The sequence below is a fragment of the Charadrius vociferus genome, unplaced genomic scaffold (genome assembly GCF_000708025.1).
Source record: "Charadrius vociferus isolate BGI_N301 unplaced genomic scaffold, ASM70802v2 scaffold38, whole genome shotgun sequence".
Classification (NCBI taxonomy): Eukaryota; Metazoa; Chordata; class Aves; order Charadriiformes; family Charadriidae; genus Charadrius; species Charadrius vociferus.
The window spans coordinates 1,226,777-1,248,601 of record NW_009650176.1 but is presented as its reverse complement, the minus strand read 5'-3'; the positions used below and the strand labels follow the sequence as shown (position 1 = coordinate 1,248,601).

The 21,825-nt window shown below is 48.8% G+C and overlaps 1 protein-coding gene across 1 annotated transcript in view; it reads right to left on the bottom strand.

The window, feature by feature from the left end:
* TCERG1L (transcription elongation regulator 1-like) overlaps positions 1-21,825 on the bottom strand; it is a 96,474-nt gene that overhangs the window by 70,422 nt on the left and 4,227 nt on the right. The window contains exons 3-5 of the mRNA XM_009892743.1: positions 20,696-20,842; positions 19,650-19,830; positions 7,983-8,162 (exon numbers count right to left, since the gene is read on the bottom strand). Coding sequence (XP_009891045.1) covers positions 7,983-8,162; positions 19,650-19,830; positions 20,696-20,842 — 508 coding nt within the window. The remainder of the gene's footprint in view (positions 1-7,982; positions 8,163-19,649; positions 19,831-20,695; positions 20,843-21,825) is intronic.

Below are 21,825 nucleotides of genomic sequence, written 5' to 3'. Positions count from 1 at the left end.
ATTAGCTCGAGTAGGAAGTTATCACTTTAATAACTATAAACATTCATTTGCTTGCTTCGTTACACAGCATTAAAGCCGGGCAGATCATTTACAACAAGCTCGTTAGAACTACTCAGTATTCAAAGTCAAGCCTGTTCTACCGCGAGGCACGGGGGACACCCAGGATGGGGAAAGAAGAGCTTCCCGAGCAGGCGAACATCGCATTGCTGCTTGGAATATTTGGAATTGCTCGTTTCATTTTCCAAAATCGTTATTTCTTGCTCACCTAATACCTAGGAATTCCGGTACACGTAACCGCTAGACTGTCTTCAATAAGAAAGGCAGGAGGAAACCCCCCCGAGGGAATGGTCCCAGCGATGGGAAGGCGTACGCGGGGATGCGGCCCCACGGAGCGCACCCGGACCGATGGAGCAGGGAGAAACACCCCAACGCCCAGAGCGGCACGAGCTCTCCCGAGTATTTACTCGCTGAATTACATTTTTTAATTAATCTCATTAAGAAAGAAAAGAAAAGTGTCTGTAGCTTCCGCGGAGGGCGGACAAGCGCCCCTTGGGAGGGACGCGCCGACTGCGGAAACCCCAGGCAGCGTTCCCAGCCCTGCCGGACCACCCTGACCCCACCGCCCGGGCACTGGCAGGAGACCAGCAGGACAAACCTCCAGCTAACTGGAAGGTGCTCGCCACATCTAACCTCGCTCCTTCGCTTCTCAAATCCCTTTTCCCGGGGAATACTAGTGCTCGCAGACCAATTTCACCTGACCGCCTGCGGTCGGCCTCACCCGGGGCGGCACTGAGGAACTGGGGGGGAAGACGTCAGGCTGAGCTTAAGGGTTCCCCCAAATAACGGGGGTTGGACTAGATGACCTCCAGAGGTCCCTTCCAACCCTAACCATTCTGTGAATTCTGTGAATTCTGTGAACTCTGCGGTCCCACTGCCTCCCCCCCGCGAGCCGGGACCGCTTTGCAAGAGCCATCGCTTGGGTTTGTGCAGGGGAGAAGCCGTTTAATTGAGTGATTGTTGTTATGAAAATGTGTTTTCTATCAGCAGAATGTGCTAATGAAGCAAGCTGAGAGACACGGGACGGGGCACGCAGAGAAACGCTGGCATTAAGAGCTGTTTTTAACATATAATGTTGCTTGGCCGTTAAGGTACTGATAGGAAAAATACTTAGTCACTTCCCAGCTGTTCTGTGGCAGGCTAAAACATTAAATTTAAACCATTAAATAATTCTGAAAGCAAGGGAACAGGTGGCAAATGGTTTATATGGCAGATGGTGCCTTTTTTAATATTTGTACTCACTGCTAATTTACAGAGTCCATAACCACAGACTCATATCTTACCTTTTTCACTCGAATAATTAAGAAGTCATATGTGAAAGTAAGAAAATAAATACCCCAATTCTTAATACAGTAGCCATAAAAGTGGTATTAGAGATTACTACATAACCAATACCTGAATTACTCCACATAACTGTTTATATTTCCAAAGTTTATTGCTTTTTTTTTTTTTTTTTTTTTTAAAGATAAGAGCCCTCTTCAAAGACTTGGCTTGATAGTGCTGGAAAATTAAGTTTTTTCTTTACCAGAAGAGCAAATAAGCACAATGATGCAGCCCAGATCACCGCATAGCTGCATCTCCACAAGCTTCTGTTTTGTCTTTATGTTAAATCTGGCACAAAAACCCAACTTAACTGCAAGGCTGACATTAAATATTTAAAGGAACATTTTGCCTGGTACATGTATGAGCAGAACAACCAGTGGATGAAAGAAGAAGAAAGGAAAAAAAGGAGCAAAACCCAAAACGCAGCTCGAATAACTTTGCTGGAACCTCTTCCATTTCAACTCATGGATGTGAAAACAGCCGACCCCGTGTTCAGCAGAAGGGACAGAAATACTGAGCTAAGACCCTTCCCACTGCCCGGGGTTTCCCAATGGCTCCATCGCCGCGTACCCGAGGTTTATTCAGGTGAATGTTCCACGCGTGATCCCCGAGACGAGGCTGTCCCCAGTGGGGACCACTGGAACAAACCCCATTTCGAGGAAGAACCAAACAGTATCCCCGGGCCGGGGAAGGGACAGAGGTGACGCTCCAGACTGGATCAAAAACCAATGACCTCCAGGCTCCACTCTGCTTTGGATCTCTCCCTACTGCTGTCGCTTAAGAGCTTTTACACCCTCTCTTAATCCCAACTGATAGAAATTAGAGTTACTCAAAGAAACGCGATTTTTTTTTTTTTTTTCCAAAGAAGTGTTGCTTATAACACACTTGCTGCTTGCAAACAATTTAACTTAAATTATGAGGTCCTCTAGAAAAAGGATGAGCAAAAGGATCACTTCACAGAAAAGGTCCAACACCTTTTGGGATGAAAAACTGTCAGAAAGCAAAAGTTGCATCCCGAAAGTCACAGTGCCACGTACCAACGTCAGACCCACCCAGCGGGCTGCCTGCTGCTTAACGATGACTTTTTTCCCGTGCCAGGGATAAGGGTGCTTGCTAGTATTGAAAATTTGGTATTTTTTCCACCAGATTTTAAGGATTGATGCCCATTGAAGAGAGCGTTCTCATGGCTGCACGAGATACACAAGGATGTCTCAGTGCACTGCTCGGGAATGACTCCGCTGCCAACATTTTCACGTTTGTTTACCCAACGGGATGGATACTGTACCCCCAGCTTGGTTGGGGCTCGTCTCAAGTCATCATAGATAAAATGTAAGGGAAAATGACTGCATCTCATCCTCCCGAAGCTGCCAGATGATAATTGCAGGGTAAAGCCTTTTAGGTCACACACCACCATCTGGAACATCCCTCTCTCCAGGAGCTAAGGCCGCCCACCGCACCGACCGCCCTCGCAACCATCGCCCGAGGCTCCACAGTGCTTGAAAGAAAGTGAAAGCAGCGCCGAAGAATTCATTTTATCATTGCAGGAGTCCCTAATAGATACAGCTCTACCCACTTTCAGAAGGAAGTCTAGTTATAACATCCCATCAGAAGATGGCTGACTCAGCATATTATCTGCCATTGCTCTGCGTGCTGTGTGGAAGCCACCGCAGAGATCTTATTTCTTACCAGCTTAAACCTCAAAATACTGCTCTGGCCAAGTTGTCCAAGGGGCAGAAGCAGGACTCACCGAAAGGGAATGATACTGGACACCGTGTTAAGCCCCATCAAACCTCAATAAAAGTAAACAAACATGAAGGAAAATTGAAACGTTAAATGTCTTGTTTAAAAAAAAAAAATATCCGGGAAAAAAAGGACTTTTGTAAACATAAATGGCATAATGTAGCATGCTCGGAGTTTGGGGGAAAATGCTACAATGAATTAAGACAGAATTCTACATTCTTTTGGAGGGAGAACAGAAGAATGTGTCCGGCAATTGTACAAACACCTCACACCTATATGACAAACCTGACTGCCATGGGACTCGTCCGGAACGGTTTGAGATCAGCAGTATTGAGATGGGAATGGCTCAAAATTTGGAAGTCAAGTCTACGGGGCATCAGTTTTCACCTGCAGAAATGTCAAATATCACATTCCTACAAAAATATTGAGCCGCTCCACGGAACAGAGTTCTGTGATTTTCCCCAGGTATTTTCACACCACTTGCCTTTTTTTTTTTTTTTTTTTTTTCCTTTTTAAAAGAAATAACAAAATGAGAAATGCCTAACCAAACCAAACCAGCCTCAAAAAGCAGAGAGCAGAAGGGGAACGCTTCCTTCCAGCTACTGGGAACAGAAGCCCGGGCCCCCGAGACCTCCCACGGCATCTCCCTGGGGCACAGCGGAGCAGCCAGCACCAGCGGTTGCCGTAGTTCAAACAGACTTTTGACTTTGTGTTCTATATTAATTTTTATTTCTTTTTTTTTATTATTATTATTTTCCCCTAACTTTTTCTGTAGTACCGCTCTGACTCCTCACTTCCAGCAAGTTACTTCAGCGGGGACGGAACTCCTGCACGAACTGCACAACGCATTTACACAGCTCCAAATCCAGGCAACGGCAGAAACCATATTCTATAGACCAGAAATGACTGTTGTCAATTGTATAAGCAGTAAACAAACCCTAACACAACAGGAGAACGATGCCGGTATTCCATTTCAACCCCAATTTCAACCAAGACAAGGATTAGCAATACCAATTTATTCAAATGACCACCTCATACTGAATGTCAGTTGGGTTTCTGGGAGAGTTGGGGGGTTCAGCCTGGAGAAGAGAAGGCGAAAAAGGGGAGACCTCAGAGCCCCTTCCAGTGCCTAAAGGGGCTCCAGGAGAGCTGGGGAGGGACTCTGGATCAGGGAGGGGAGCCGTGGGATGGGGGGGAATGGTTTAAACTGGAAGAGGGAAGATTTAGATCAGATATGAAGAAGAAATTGTTGGCTGCGCGGGTGGTGATCCCCTGGGGCAGGTTGCCCCGAGAAGCTGTGGCTGCCCCATCCCTGGAGGTGTTCCAGGCCAGGTTGGACGGGGCTTGGAGCAACCTGGGCTGGGGGGAGGTGGCCCTGCCCAGGGCAGGGGGTGGGACTGGGTGGGCTTTAGGGTCCCTTCCAACCCAACCCATGCTGTGATTTTTAATAGTTATTAACCATTTAAGTCTCAACTCCAGAAGCATTAAGAGCAGAAAATTCATGTCCTATACCAGGAGGGTCTGTGCCTACAGTGGGCTCTCGGGCCAAAGGAAACATCTCACAGCTGGAAAACAGGAACATTTCCAGCCCCCTGCCCCCGGGACGGCTGATTTTGGTAACAGCAGGTCCAGAGAGGGATGCTGCACTCTGAGCGGGCATTCAGCCTCAGTGCAGAGGCGCTGAGTCCTCAAAATAAAACTGGGGGAACTGGGGGGTATACAAACACCTGAGCGTGAACTTCTGAGGGTGACACAAAGTTGTGCTTCTGTGGGTCTTTTTTTTTTTGTGACTGCTCACCGGCGGCCAGAGCATCGCTCATATTTTCATTCTGCATTACGCTGTAACGCGCCGCCTGAGCCCTCCGGCAGATCACGGACCACTTCTCGTAGAGACAAATAGTTTCCTCCCCCTTAAATACAGGGTATTTTACGTTTCTTCTTTTCCATAAATTTATTTCATCACTAAACGTTTCCGGGATCACCATGGTGCCAAACTAATACCCAAAGGCAAATCTGATCACAGGAGCTCCTCCCATCGCAGAGCCAAGGGCACAGCAAAGCGGTGCCCCCCTCCCGCCTCTGCCCCCCAGGGCCACAGACCCAGTGGGACCCATCGCAGCATCCCGCGCCGGGAAAGGCTGCGCAGGGTTCCGTATTCCCCAAATATCCTCCTCTCTACTACAGCTCTACTTCTGATTTTCTTTTACAAAATGTAAAGTACATTGTATTAAAATGAACTGAAAATTATCACCGTGTTCTGCGTACTACGAGTTCTCCTTAACTCCCGGGACCTGGTGATTTGCTGCAGGGAAACTCCAAGAAATTCCCGCTGGGAGACTGGAAAAGCGCCGGCACCCGCTGCTGCACCGCACCACCCGCCCCGTCTCACAAACTCCCCATTTCTTACCAGTTCACCAAGTTCACTAATTAGGCCGGCAGCAAAGTAACACAGCCCAACGGTAAGGCTGCAGAACTAATCATATTTAAAGGCCTCCCTAAAAGTAAATATTCAATTACAAGATTATTGATTGAACAAACCGCTGTGATTAGAAACACAGTACTGCACAAGGTAGTACCATAGTACCCATCTCCAGTATAACCAATTAACAGTGTATAACTAAGCACACAATGTTCAGCCTCACAGGCACCAATATACATGTAGATTTAAGTCAGAAATAATTTAATCTTTTGTTCCCTAAGTTCATTCCTACTATACGAACATTGCCTTGAGTAAACTTTAGACAAGGCGAATGTGGAAAGTTCATTAATTACCACGTTACTTTGTAAATCGCACATGGATCACAAAAACTGCAGCTGCCTCCGGGGTCTGCAGATTACGCTCTCTCCAAGATGTATTTCTCTTTGAAAACAAGAAGTTGTCTTTAACAAACGCCAACGCAGGGATGTTTTTAACCGAGGGGCCGACAGGGTTATAAAGCACGCTCCACGCTCAGGATTGCCTCTACGCTAGGTTACGCCTTCGTCACCCTTTCCCAGCCATTAACTTATATGGCGATGGAGACATTTATGTCCCCCAGCAGAGAGCTGCCTTTGGCCAACTGAGTGTTTTTTCCCTGCAAGTTAAGGCAGAGCATCGCGGGCAGGGAGAGCAGCCCGGCCACAGAGCTGCCCCCGGGCACCCAAAGGCTCCCTCCCTCCCTCCCTCCCCTGGCACCTGCGAGGGACGCTCCTCGTCAAGCCGGTGCCGACAAAGATCATCCAAACCCAACACCTCCGAGTCCCCTTCTCCGCCAGCACAATAAAAAGGAATTTCACAAAAGCGCTCTGTGTCAGCGTACGCGAAGGCAGCAGCCTTCCCTCCAGGGGCAGCGATTAATAGAGAAAAACGGCGAGCCGCATCTCCAGTTTATTGTACACGGACCGGGCACTTCCAACCGTTCTTCTCTAAGAAGCTACTATATATTCTGTAGGAGAAAACACCCAGAAGCACGTGGTTTACTGTGAGTGACTGATAATAGGATGATTGCCGAGGCACTCAACGCGTGATATTTGATAGCCCATCTTACGCTCGTTGCAAAGGAAAGCAACAATTACGGCGGCCTGCCGTGCTCACCGTGGCCGAGCCGTGCCGGTTCGCCAAGCGGCGGAGCGCCCCGCTGCCACCGCGTCCCATCGCGTCCAACACCCCCCGCGCAGAGCGCACCCCCGGCGTCCCGTGCCCCTGCGCACCTCCCTGCAGGGAAGAGGCCGTCTGGCGCGTTAAGTCTGCTTTTCAGCACAGATAAAGAATGATTTTTTTTCTACCCCTCTGGATTCTCCTCTCAGAGGGTCACTCACAAACAAGCAAAATGGTTTCTGTGGGTCCAACACCACCCCGCGGCGAACCCCCCAACCCCTCCCCGATGGCCGCCACGCGCTCCTGCTCCATCTCGGTGCCATCCTTTCTCGAGACAAAGCCTGAAGGGATGGTACCTCTATTCCCAGTTTGCTCTTCAGACCCCCGAAACACAACCCCAGCGCCTTTGGCAGGCGTTTATCCGGGGGATTCCAATGGCTGCTCACCAGGAACAATAATTACCGACACACATTGCTCGTGAAAAGATTTCATCTGAACGCTGAAAATCATAACCGCGTCCCTTCTGCGAAATTCAATCTCGCTGTGCCTTGCTGTGTTACACTCCAAGTACCAAAAAGATGGAAAATGCACCCTCATTTAAATTTTTAACGTAATTGGTAGATAAGTTTTCTAAATATAGCCTTGAGCATTCAGAGTACAAACTGTTTCAAAAACTACCCGAAAGACTTTAGATCAGTCAGACCTTCTGCAGCGAGTCGAGGACGCCGTAGTACATCCCCAGCCAACATATTCAAAGTCGTTACACAAAGCCATGCTAAGAAAATAGCATTTTTTCCAGTACACAACCACATCCAAACCCATCAGAAAGCATACAACGCCACAGCTACCTTCTTCCAGCATATTTTATAATTAAACACCCCAACAATCTACTTAAGTCTTAACAAAATTTTACTAAATTTTACGCCAGCATCCTGAGGCGCTGCTGCAAAGCCTCAGTGGCGTTACGGCCCCTTTTTGTCACGGAACGCACCGAGAGGACCGAACGCGGCTCAGCCCACGGAGCGCCCGCAAACCCCACAGCGACATACGCACCGCGCACGCGGGTGGAGTTTTGAGCTCACTTTTAACACACAATTTCAGAGCACGCTTCTACGCAGCACCATAAAAAATAACTTGAATTCTGGAGGACAGTAATGCCACCTACATCCCCTGAATATTCAATTCACCAAAGCTCATCGACAGCAAGACTCGCGCTCAGAAGCCTCTCTCTGTTGCAAAGTCGATATAAAAAGCTGCTTATTAGTGTCATCAGAAGCGACCTTACCTGGAAAAGGCGAGGCCAAGACTGGAATTTTGATAGGGGAGAAGGTCAGCACGTGGCAGGGCTGGACGCTCGGCACCGACGGTCCCTGCGGGGCTTCGGGCTCCACCGACACCATTGCGGCGGTGGCCAACGCCAGGGTCTGACTGCCAGCCACGGGTTTAAGGCTATTCTGGCAACCACCTGTGGAAGGGTGAGATACAACAGATTTTGTTTTTAATTGGAAACCAGCGGATGTACGGAGGATGATGCTGTCAGCCTCCGGAATTGCGACGCGAGACAGAACAAGAGTCTGCAACATTTGTCCGTCAGCCTCCGCCGCTTGCACAGCCGCCTGAGCGAGACACTACATTCCAAATATATTGTATAATACATTTTCTAAGTACTCTCAAAGCCCCTTTCCTAATCGTTGTTCTTAAAGTTCCAGTTTGTGGTTGGTGCGTTTGTAGATATTAAAACACCATATATGTGAACATACCATTATGGCCCAGAGGGACAAGACAGTAGTGAGTCATACATAAACTCTGTGGAGTTATTAAATTCGAATGAAAACCCTCAATAAAAAAGTCAAATATTTGAGCAGATTGGCCGCCACTTTCTTCAGCTCCCCCGGCTTCATAACCACACACAACCACCCTTATTCTGACTTTTCCTAAAGAGAAGTTGTCTGATTTTAAACCTGAATGTTTTGGTTATTTGCTCTACTCGCCATCCAACGCGCCTGTTCCCTGCCCTGTAGTACACGTGCAAATACCTGAGTTTTGCAAGTTTTAGGTCCCATCATCTTGAAAACACACCCTGCAGGAAACTTCAAATGGTTTCACCTGGGAGCTCAGAACCCCCCCAAATCCAGGCTCAAAAGCTCTTTATGCTCTGTAACATTTACCTTTAAGTCTAACCAGCTCAGGGGGAAGACCTTCAGAGCTCAATCTTGGCTAAATATGTTAAATAAACAAGAAAATGAGGAGTAAAAAATCTTAAGGAGAGAACCTAATTTGACAAACACCAGCTGTTGCTCCCTCTACAACTGAGCTATGTATTCAAAAATTAAGCAATCATTAGCTTATTATGTCATTTAGCAAATGTTTTCAGTTCATGTGGAAATCCTTCAGGCAGTAAGAGCCAACTGCAGCTCTGAAAAAAAAAAAAAAAATCAAAAAAAAAAGGAATCCCTATCTGCTCCAACTCCTCATTGAGGTGTTCGGCAAGTTTGTGGGAGTTCTTCCCCAGCGTGGGTCCCTGCGAGGAAAGCCGGGGTTGGGCTTGTGGCCACAGTAAGGGTGGCCATGGGGGCCCCGGGGGGGAGGCACAGCCCCCCACAGCCCAGCAAGCCCAGTTCAGGGCATATACCATCCAGCAGGACCTGGACATGCTGGAGAGGTGGGCCCATGCCAACCGCATGCAGTTCAACAAGGCCAAGTGCAACGTCCTGGGTCAGGGCAATGCCAAGCACAACTCCAGACTGGGCAGGGAATGGCTGGAGAGCAGCCCTGAGGAGAAGGCCCTGGGGGTGTTGGTGGATGAGAAGCTCAACATGAGCCGGCAATGGGCGATCGCAGCCCAGAAGGCCCAACTGTATCCTAGGCTGCATCAGAAGTGTGGCCAGCAGGGCGAAGGGGGATTGTGCCCCTCTACTCTGCTTTCATGACACCCCACCGGGAGTACTGCATCCACCTCTGGAGCCCCCAACATAGGAAGGGCATGGACCTGCTGGAGCGGGGCCAGAGGAGGCCCCGGAGATGCTGGGAGGGCTGGAGTGGAAGAGGGGAGATCGAGATGAGATCTGAGGAAGAAATTCTCTCCTGTGCGGGCGGTGATCCCCTGGGGCAGGTTGCCCCGAGAAGCTGTGGCTGCCCCATCCCTGGAGGTGTTCAAGGCCAGGTTGGACGGGGCTTGGAGCAACCTGGGCTGGGGGGAGGTGTCCCTGCCCAGGGCAGGGGGTGGCACTGGATGGTCTTCAAGGTCCCTTCCAACCCAAACCCTTCTGTGATTCTATGATTCCCTGCCCAGCTCCCAAGCCCAGACACTCCATCCAGGCTTCTCTGTGCTGCTCTGCCTCCAGCCACCTAAAAAGTTCTGACTTTGAGGTGCCAAGTGGTGTTCTGCTCTCAGCTGGCGTTGGGGTAGGAGCAGGTCAGTGCTTTTTGGAAAGGACCCTCCTTTGGTTGCAGCTAATTGGGGCTCCTGAGGCTATCTGTTATACTAATTCTGGCAGCTTTGCTCCTAACTCTTTATAAACAGTTATTTGCCAGCAAAATAAGCTCTGCATTAACAAAACAGGAGTCAAATATTTTCAGTAAGCATCACAATAGAACGTCCTATTATTTCTACTGCATTTGTCAATTCCAAGAGAATTTATTTAAAACACCTGCATGTGCACTAATTAACAAGCTCACAAGCAAAAAAAAAACAACCCACAGATATTGAAGTTTTGGTGATTAAACCATGGAAAGATGAATAACAGATTATTCTGCCACAGTCACAATAGAAATTAAAAAAAAAAAAAATATCATAGAATGGTTTGGGTGGGAAGAGACCTTAAAGCTCATCCAGTGCCACCCCCGCCCCAGGCAAGGCCACCTCCCCCCAGCCCAGGTTGCTCCAAGCCCCGTCCAACCTGGCCTTGAACACCTCCAGGGATGAGGCAGCCACAGCTTCTCGGGGCAACCTGCCCCAGGGGATCACCGCCCGCACAGGGAAACATTTCTTCCTCATATCTCATCTCCATCTCCCCTCTTCCAGTTTGAAGCCATTCCCCCTCGTCCTATCACTCCATGCCCTTGGAAAAAGTCCCTCCCCAGCTCTCCGGGAGCCCCTTTAGGCACTGGAAGGGTCTCTAAGGTCCTCCCAGAGCCTTCTCTTCTCCAGGCTGAACAATAATAAATAAATAACAATAAATTTGTGTCCAACTAATCTCACTGTTTAACAGCCATTTCTTGATTCTCCACAGGCCGTTAGGTGAGGTTAAACACCTGCCCTCCCCACGCCTGCACTCCTTCCTCATTCCAGCTGTTGGCAGTTGGGGAAAAAAAAAAATAAATAAATAAAAAAAAAATCAATAAAACATCTTCTGTAAATCTTATGAAAACTAATGTTGTCTAGAAAAATGACTTTTCTACTGGTTTCCTACAGGGTAGGGGAGCAGAAAGGTTGTTTACTTCTCATTTGATTCTTTTATTTTGGAGAAGAAGATGCAATTTCCCCAAAGAGCCCAGGAAAGCAGGAAAATAATGTAAGCCTTGGTTGCTTGGGTAGCCGAAGTCTTCCACCAGCACAGATGAGTAACGCTCCTGAAGCAGGGCTTCCTTATTAAAGTTTCATCAATTCCCTTATTAAAGTTTCATCAGTCAGTTGAAAGAGAAGTTTTGGTGATTTCCCCGCCTTTGATGAAGTTCTCTCTCCCTCTCTCCTGCTAAATAATTCCGTGAAGAAAGGACTACCCCTCTAACTGGTAATCCGTGAGAGGAGAGCAGGGACAGGCTGTCCGGGGGTCAGCGAGCGCGCTCTCTCGCTTTGCAGTCAACTGAGCGGTCATCTCCGCAATCTATCCACCTCCAACATAATGTCTGATTTGCCAAAGCGACTGGAAGCTGGCCCAGGAGTTGTGGAGAGCCGGGGGCTTTCATCGGCACCCAGCCAAGCTGGAGAGAAGTTCTTCTCAGGAACAAACCAGATTTTGCCGTAAGTATTTCCAAAACCTTTCTGAAAGGGCTTTTTAGAGTCATCATTAATCACCCCAAATTTACACAATTTCAAGAGTAAAATGACTTGAAAATAGCAGTAAAATAGTACCTTAAATACGCCCTTGAGGGAAGAAAAACTGCAATTTTTTTTCCTAGCGATGGTAGTTTGCCCAAATCTGTTTTTGCTGAATCCCTCTATATCCTGGGGAGAAAGGTAAGACGTGTCTGCTGAAATACCAAACCCCGTTCCAGTGCCCATCCCCAGCCTTCCAGCTCCGCTCTTCTCAAGCAAACGGATGAGGGGAACATGCAAGACGGGCAGCACTGTTTCATGTGAAGCAACGGCAGAGCAGTGAGCAGTTGAAGAAGCAACGAAGAGCTTATTCGGAGATAATTCTAAACAGTGCGAGGTCCTACATTTGGGCCAGGGCAATCCAAAGCACAAATACAGGCTCAGAGGAAAATGGATCAAGAGCAGCCCTAAGGAGAAGGACCTGGGGTGTTGATGGATGAGAAACTCAACATAAGCCAGTGATGGCAGCCCAGAAAGCCACCAGCTTACCCGGGCTGCATCCCCAGCAGCGTGGCCAGCAGGGCGAGGGGGGATTGTGCCCCTCTGCTGCGCTCTGCTCTGGGGAGACCCCCCTCAGTGCTGCCTCCAGCTCGGGGGGTCCCACCAGCAGAAGGACACGGAGCTGTTGGAGCGGGGCCAGAGGAGGGCACGGAGATGCTGGGAGGGCTGGAGCCCCTCTGCTGGGAGGACAGGCTGGGAGAGTTGGGGGGGTTCAGCCTGGAGAAGAGAAGGCCAAAAAGGGGAAAGCTCAGAGCCCCTTCCAGTGCCTAAAGGGGCTCCAGGAGAGCTGGGGGGGACTCTGGGTCAGGGAGGGGAGTGATGGGATGAGGGGGAATGGTTTTAAACTGAAAGAGGGGAGATTTAGATGAGATCTGAGGAAGGAATTCTCTCCTGTGGGGGTGGTGAGCCCCTGGGGCAGGTTGCCCCGAGAAGCTGTGGCTGCCCCATCCCTGGAGGTGTTCAAGGCCAGGTTGGACGGGGCTTGGAGCAACCTGGGCTGGGGGGAGGTGTCCCTGCCCGGGGCAGGGGTGGGACGAGATGGTCTTCAAGGTCCCTTCCAACCTAAACCAGTCTGTGATTCTGTGATTCCTTTTCCCTTCATCTGTAGTCTGTAAACTAAAGTCTGTCATCTAACAGTTCTTTATTAGACTCTTACCCGAAATAAAACTGACACCTGTCTTTTGATGGAGAGGGAAAAAAAAGAAGGTAGTTGAAATAGGCTAAAATACAGCCAGATATAGCCCCGCACTGGGCAGGGTCAGGACGGCACTCCCAATCAGGACAAAAATAGCCCTTTCTCCCTCAGCAAAGTGCATCCTTGAAATGATGGGTTTGAGCTTTGAAGATGGACACATGAAGATGGTTCTTGGCTAATCCCCTCCCATCGTTTCTCACACAACGCAGACTTCACTGAAGGGCAACTCATAAACGCCCCGTGCCCGAGAGCCGCCTGGGACGTCACTCCGGTTCCTGCCCCCCCTTTGCAATATCCCCTCCCCATTGCCGTGTCCATCCCCCGCATTGCGACATCCCCGCACAGGTCAGGGCTTGGCGCCAGTCCCGAATCCAACGGCGGCTTCCGACACCCCTTGGAAGGAGCTTTGCCTTTTTGCCCCCGCACAAACTCGTGCCAGACCTGCAGCGCAGACACTTACAGCACCGGGAACCGCTGCTCCCCAAATCGCACGTGGTCCGAGACGGCGGCTGCCACCGGGCACGCGAGGCAAGAAACAGAAGCAATGGATCGACTTAAATAGCGTATTTATCCCAATGCAAAGGAAAACATGCTGATATCCCGACCTCCCGAAGCCCAAAGGGAGGGAAAAAAGCTTATTGTCTTTTGCATTTGTAAACTGAACGAGTCTGCCACTAAGACCATCACTTTTTTGCTCCTACGCAACAAATACCTGGCTCCCCACAAACACGAACAGCCGCTGCAAATCACAGAAGGGTCTGGATTTCTTTACAATGAGGTCTTGGGGCCGGGTAGGACAGTATTATGAAAGGGGGAGAACTACAAGCCTTGCCCGTAAACACATTACATGTAGTTTTATTTCTGCAATTTAAGTAGGAGAAAAAAAAAACAACAAAAAACCCCAACAAACAAACCTTAATTGGACTAAAGTTTGCACTTGTTTTGCATAAATAACAGGAAAAGCACGAAAAAAAAGCACAAACTTAATAAGGACAACAAGAAGTTTTTAAAGGCTGTGATTAAAGTCAAGCATTCCCAGAGAGTTAATAAAGCGCTCGTCTCCGCAGTGCCCGAGTGCTCCACAGACAAAGAGGGGTTTTCATGGCATTTCAGGAATATTCAGGTGCCTGCAGTGCTATTCTCGTTTTACAAACAGCGAGCCCTGGCACCGCACAGTACTTATAAGCGAATCCAGTTTGAGAGGCCCAAAACCCGACTACTTATATACACACACGTGCTTCAGGTACAATGCTGCTGGCTAGGAAACAGAGAAGGTCGGAGGTTCTGTCTCATGTTTTTCAAAACTGCTAAAAACTACACGAGAACGGAACCCAAATTTAACACAAAGCAACCACGTTTCTTCACAGATTTGTAATGTCTGAAATTTAAACTGAAACTACCGAGAAAACTCTACCTGTACATACATGTGTACATGCATATCAATTCTAATCCTGATACTTGCTATGAAAAATATCGGTTCAGTTCTGCAGAGATTAGTGGGATTAAAAGAAAGAAAAGGGAAATAAGAAGGATCAAAATTTTAATCTATACATAGGATTGGTAATGTTGGAGCAATTTGGTGAAAGAATATACACGAACCCCTCATTCTGCTATTTCTGATTTCAACGTCAGTGGATGAAAGAGCAGAGATTGCATCTGAGCAAAGAGACAGTGCAGAAGTGTAGAGGCAGCAACGTACCAGAAAATATTTACTATTGAAAAGTCAAAGAAAAAACCCATCTGATTTAAGACAAGTATTTTCCTTCAAGGAAATCAACACTGAAAGTCTACATTCCAGGTTAGGTTGCTCCCGTTGTAAATGAAAAAAAAAATAATATTCTGAGCATTTTGCTAAAGATGAAAACCATTAGAAGGCGTTCACCTCTTCAGCATCTCCTCCCGGCACTCACGGCTCCCTGAAGGAGACCTCTGAGAATGCAGTCCGTTTGCCATAATGCATTCTTCTTGCACACACCTTCACAGCTATTACTGAAGACGTCCATGGTACCAGGGCCAGTACAACACTCAAGATCAGTAAGAAAATGCAATTTCTGCTGAAATGTGTAAAAAAAAAAAAAATCCATTTGAGGACTGTCAAACATTTCAAACTGAAAACAGATGTTCAAATGGTGGATTTTACTGTGCTCTGAGTAGAAGCGCAGAAGGCAACATCCAGGTTCCATCTACCCAACAACCTGGCCGAAGCCCCTGCACCATAGACACTCTGTTTTCGAGGTTACACGTCTCCAAATTGCTGCTGAGCCACTGCCCACAACTTCCACCCCTGGAACCTCCTGAGGGTATTCAGGGTACTCATTCAATAAGCCTTTGGCAACATTAAAAGAAGCAACCTTCATTTTTGTGCGCTTGCAGCACCGGCTGGGGCCGGGACTTGGTTCAGGTGTGGATGGAAACCCTCACCATAGGCTGAGGGTCTCCCTGCAGAATTCCCAGGTCTCCACGCAGACCATCTGCTCACAGCATGATACCCTGGAACGAGCTGCAGAGTGTTGAGGTCTGCAATAAGGAGCCCAGTAATGACATTCTATTACTGGTTCTACTGGAGTCCCTCCACACCGTTGGGTCTATCACAGAGCCGTACTGCACAGCACGGGGCTCTCCTGCAGAGCCAGACACCGTTCCGTCCCTGCAGCTGCCCGACTGCGCGATGCGGGACCATCCTCACAATTACAGGAGACACCGACTCGCCAACCTTGCCTTTCACCATCACCCTGCAGCAAGCAGGAGGCAAACATGGATTTCACAGAATCACAGAATGGTTTGGGTTGGAAGGGACCTCAAAGGCCATCCAGTCCCACCCCCTGCCCTGGACAGGGTCACCTCCCACCAGCCCAGGTTGCTCCAAGCTGGCTCCCCTCTTCCAGTTTGAAGCCATTCCCCCTCATCCCATCACTCCATGCCCTTGGAAAGAGTCCCTCCCCAGCTCTCCTGGAGCCCCTTTAGGCACTGGAAGGGGCTCTGAGCTCTCCCCTTTTTCGCCTTCTCTTCTCCAGGCTGAACCCCCCAACTCTCCCAGCCTGTCCTCCCAGCAGAGGGGCTCCAGCCCTCCCAGCATCTCCGGGGCCTCCTCTGGCCCCACTCCAACAGCTCCGTGTCCTTCCTATGTTGGGGACTCCAGAGCTGGATGCAGCACTCCAGGTGGGGTCTCTCCCGAGCGGAGCAGAGGGGCACAATCCCCCCCTCGCCCTGCTGGCCACAATTCTGATGCAGCCCAGGTCGGCCTTCTGGGCTGTGAGCTCACATGGCTGGATCGTGTAGAGCTCCTCATCAATCAGCACCCCCAGGTCCTTCTCCTTAGGACTGCTCTCCATCCAAGGGCTATAAGCTGAGAGCCACCATCTCACCATAACAAAATCCTGGCATTTCTGATGGCCTCCACCACGATGGTCCCCTCGCTCTCCAGGCCAGCCACAGGCTCTGCTCAGCGCTCGCCACCAGCAGCTCGTGAAACTTTTCTAGGGAACTTCGCTTCTTGAAGGGACAACACCTTTCCATGTGCATCTCCTGCTCCCTCCCTCACAGGAGGCTGGATGCAAGCCTTGTTCTCCAGGCTTGTCTGGGAAAACCTTCTCCAACACACCAATAGGGACACCCGCTTTGCAAGGAACCACTGCCCGCCATGCTCTTGAGAGCCAGGAATGCAAAACTGCAAGAACTTCAACCAATTAAAATAGCATCAACAGCAGTAAAAGCACAGAACATCACGTACCAGAGGGCTACAGCTTTCATCTAACTGGTGCCACCAAAGGGTCCTGCCGGTGGTCCCTCACCCCACATCCAGCAGCCACCAACCGCATGGGGATGTGCGGAAGGAACAGATGCCATTGGAGCACACCTGACTCGGGACCAAACCAGCCCTGACTTCATCAGCATGGTAGAGAGCACAACGCAGGAGACAAAAATATTAATCCTTTCTCTGCAAAAATATCTAGGCACCGCTTTCCTCACAAAAAAATAAATAAATAAAATGCACTATCCAGTAGACATAAAACAAGCTATCATTCCTAGGTGGGAAAATAAAATGTCACCGTTCGCTTTAGATACACAAAATGGTAAGTACATACATTCATGTTTTGCAATATGCGCGAGAATAATAGCTGCTTCCTTTTCTTACAGAAAATAACACCTTCTCGTAGCTGCAGCTCGCAGGCGGTAAACACTGCGCATTACCATCCACCAGACTCCAGTGCCTCGTGCCTTTATCTCCGCAGCGTTGCTGATACATTGAGAAAACAATTATATCATTACCGATAACTGTGGAAGGCAAATCTGCCCTAAGACAGAACGGCTACAGAGCCTGCAAAAAAAGCTTATTAACGTCTCACTTTAAACCACTTAACTAAGCAATTGGCTCTCGGTATTTTTATTACTCTTCATATTAAGCGTAAAGGTTACCCAGGAAATACTCCAAGCTCCGCCGTAACCCACTGCCACCCCGCAGCAGCGCCCGCGCCGTGCGCTCTTCCCAGGAGCTCGCGCGTGGCCGGCGGCGGTGCTGGGTGAGCATCCATCGTGTCCCTCAGAAACGGGATTCCGAGAGGGGTGGGAAGATGGAGAAAGACGGTTGGGGGTCTTCGTGCTCCTCCCTGCACTACTCCCCTCCCCCCCCCGAAGGGCGGCTCAGGGGGTGTCCCGAGTGGGGGCAGCCAAGGCTGAGCGCGCTGCTGGAGGAAGAGTTCGGGTCCAGCCGAAAATCTCCTGCGCAAACAGGCTCCAGCATGCATGTATTGTCCGGGGGGAAGAAAAACTTCTTCTCATTGTGCTACTTACACCGCAAAGGTGGCAGGAGGCTGGGAATGAACGCCCCTGTCCCGCCAGGCTCTTCCCTGACCCACTGCTCTATGTCCGAAATACAGTATGTGACAAAGTATATGGTATGTACCAACCGTATCCCGGGCTGCATCAAAAGAAGCGTGGCCAGCAGGTCAAGGGAGGGGATCCTGCCCCTCTACTCCACTCTGGTGAGACCCCACCTGGAGTACTGCATCCAGCTCTGCAGGCCCCAACGTAAGAAGGACATGGACCTGCTGGAGCGTGTCCAGAGGAGAGCCACAAGGATGACCCAAGGGCTGGAGCAGCTCTCCTATGAGGAGAGGCTGAGAGAGTTGGGGCTGTTCAGCCTGGAGAAGAGAAGGCTCCGGGGAGACCTTATTGCCGCCTTCCAGTGCCTAAAGGGGCTCCAGGAGAGCTGGGGAGGGACTTTTTACTGGGGCATGGAGTGACAGGACGAGGGGGAATGGCTTCAAACTGGAAGAGGGCAGGTTTAGATTAAACATTAGGAAGAAGTTTTTCCCTGTGAAGGTGGTGAGGCACTGGCACAGGTTGCCCAGAGAGGTTGTTGAGGCCCCATCCCTGGAGGTGTTCAAGGCCAGGCTGGAGGTGGCCTTGGGCAACCTGGGCTGGTGGGAGGTTGGACCATGGCAGGGGGTGGAACTCGATGATCTTCAAGGTCCTTTCCAACCCAAACCATTCTATGATTGTATGTTTGCTGAAACTACTGTGATGTTCTAAACGTACATAAGCAGAGGCCAGGCTGTTGCTCCCCCACACAGAACACCGCCATCGCACCAGTCCTTACGAAGAGGGCTGGAGCGGTGCCTCCCGCCGGCAGCGGAGCCGGACTGTCCCCAGGTGTCCCGGGGGGGAGTGCACCCATGGAATAGGTTCCACCATGGCCATCCCCCCTCCCCAGCGCTGCCCAGCAGCTCTCCAGTTGAGCATCGGGCGATGCTGGCAGGAGGGGAAGGCAGCTTACTGCACCTGCTTGCTAAAACATCAAAATATGGAACCGATGCGAGCGGCTCAACATGTTTCAATACAGAACAATATTCACTGCTAATTAATCAGCCTGGCAAACGAACCCAAACAGTACGGATCTCTTCCAGTACACTCTCACTGTATCCCCACGCTACTGGCGAAATACAAAGGGAACTCCCTGGCATTTCGGACTTTGTAGGGCGAAGACCACAGTAAGAGGCCTCTTCCATCTAAGGAAGGCAGAAACCCTGACAGCCAGCCAATAAGAATATCCCCATTCCGAATTTAAGGACAGATATTAGGGGCTTGGAACATCGGCAGCGTTTTACTTCTTAACGTTTTCTATGAGACAACTGCTATTTCAAATTCCTACTGCAGCACCAAACCAGAGGGATCCAGCTTTACCACAAGGCATTTTCTGTCCTTTTCCAAGCAAAAAGCTCAGCTTTTCTGTCAACAGCTGGGACATACCTGAGCTGTGCAGATTAATGGAATTTATTTCACAAATATCATTGCGCATAACTGAGTCTTAACGAGATGATGGATCAATCGCTCTTCTCTACTGATAGAAGTCTGCAGAGACCCCACCAAATCCTTAAAATTAGCAGCCAAAAGGAGCATTACACATGAACCATGTTGGGCTGTATGCATGTATGTATGTATATGCTGGGAGCGACTGGCCCTTGCATTCCAGAAGTCCACAACAAGTTGTGGAAAAATCTGTCACAATCTTCTATAATCACAGATGAACTTTTCTTTCTTTAACAGTAATTTAGAGGATGAAACTCACTTTGCCATCAAGGTTCAGACCGCGCAGGCGATTTTCAGCTGAATGGAACGCAACCCTTACTTTAGAAAATGGCTTACGCGTCTTTGGGAAGATGCATTAAAAAAAAAAAAAAAAGAAAAAGTAAATACTTAATTATTTATGCCCTACTGACCTGGTATCAGCTGAGGTGCCAACACCACTGTGGGAAGAGGCCTGGAGGCAGCAGCTGGCCTGGCTACAGCCATCGCCACTTGATTGGTCATTAACAGAGGCTTCTCATTTCCCTGGAAGAGCCGCGATTCCTCAGGATGTATCCACGCGGAATCCAGAGCAAATGCATTATTCAAGTATATCTGTCCAACACAAGTGAATAAAAGAATGTTAAGGTTCGAGATACAAAATGCAGACATAAAAGTGAGAATGTGGTATCTTTAACTCCATTACAATACAGGCAGTATCTCAACTTGTGGACAAACTTGCAAAAATAGATTGATTTCTGCTCCATCAGTGTTGTAGGCTGCGTTTAGCTGACCGTTTAAAAATTAACCGGCTTTTAACACGACTAATCAGCTGATGCAGCACCACAAAAAGGAAAGAACAGCTGAAGGCAACTGTGCCCAAACACAGCTACTCCAGCGCCATCCATCCGTCCACCTGCGATCCAGGGACCGCACCGCCCGCCGGGCTGCAGAGAGGGGCAGGAGGGAGGGCAACGGGATGGAGTCTCAAAGCCGCGATTTGATTATTCAGGTAGGTGAATGTACAGATGTAGGTAACTGTGGGCAGGACAAGGGCACAGGACCCACACCCTGGCGCCGGGGAGGTGGCAGCGCTCGCGGTGACGCCGCCGCTGTACCACAACATCCCTTTTAGGAATGAACAGTGGAGGTGCCAAGAAGACAGGGAGAATGGAAAACTCTCCTAATCCCATGCCATAGTAAAATTAAAACATTCTACTTAGCATAATAAAGATAAATATTAAGGATAGGAAGATATATTAAAGATATCAAAGACATTTTACTCTTTTTAAAACTTCAGAAAAGTGAAGATATGTACAGCTGCAGTAGCCTCCTCCATTAACAGTCCCTTACAACATTCCTCCTCCGCGGGGTTTTGCCTGACCTTTCACACCCCTTCACAATTCACAAAACCCATAACATTTTTCAACTCATATACTTTAGCCTTAAAAATACTTCAACATACCAAGATCAGACTTACTTTGCAGTTCGGTAGCCTTTTATCGATCCAGTTTTTCCCAGCGTGAGGTGGAACTGTAGCTGTGTACACAGGTGGAAACACAGGAACAAATTCCACGCTTGAAGAAGGAGAAAATCCTATGACTGGAGAATGAGCTCCAAATAGCCACTTAGGAGGGGAAAAAAAAAAAAAAAAAAGAAGACAAGTTAACAAAAGGGTTTTACCCTGAGTAAACTGATGCTTTTCACGATTTCCTAATTACATAAAAGATGAGTACAGAAAATTTCAAACACGTCTCTCCAGTCCAACAACCACTTGTGTTCCTTTAGGCATCACACGGTGAGTGGCACATGGCACTGACATTATGAACCGCTTTAGAAAGCCACAAACGAGTAGCCTGGCAGTAAAAACCAGCACTTGGCTAATGGCTGCTACTCGCCAGGAAAGCTTGGGTTTGCTCTGCTCAAACAGAATCTGACACGCAAAACAAAAACATCACAGAAAGTGTTTTTAAAATTTGTCTCCAGGCAAACAAGAACCAAAGGCAATGTCAGAAACATATTTTCTCTTAACTTAAATTCATTTGGCAAATGGGTTCCCACAGTAAAACCACCTCTGCAGTTTATTTAAGTGGTCTCACACTGGGGAATAATTGATGTTACTGTTTCATTAGACCCGGCACTACCTATTTTCTCCCTCCCACTCACTCTGCTCCCAAACCACAAGAGACGCTCGTGCTCGAAAAGGCTGGAAATCTTCACATGAAACCGAGTGGATACTACAGGGCTCAAATCTCTGTTTAATTTTTACTTCTTTCTTGTAAAAAATACAAAGAGAAGGCAAAGCTTCCGACATCGCCGCCGGAACAGGACAAACACTCGGGCCGAAACGCTTTCCTATCTCAAGCAGCCTTCCGACAGCAATTAATAATTGAAATACTCATCAGGCAAAGCACTGACGAAGCAGATTGGTTCAAGTGACATGACTCAAAACTTCAGTTTTTATGAATATTCAAAAAAAAAAATATAAAAACCCACACACAGACCAAAAAAAAAACAACAACCAAACACACCGACCCCAAACACTTGACGCTGCCCATGACCGGTTTTCTCCCCTTCTGCTCTCTGCAGCACACGCATCCCGCGGCCGCC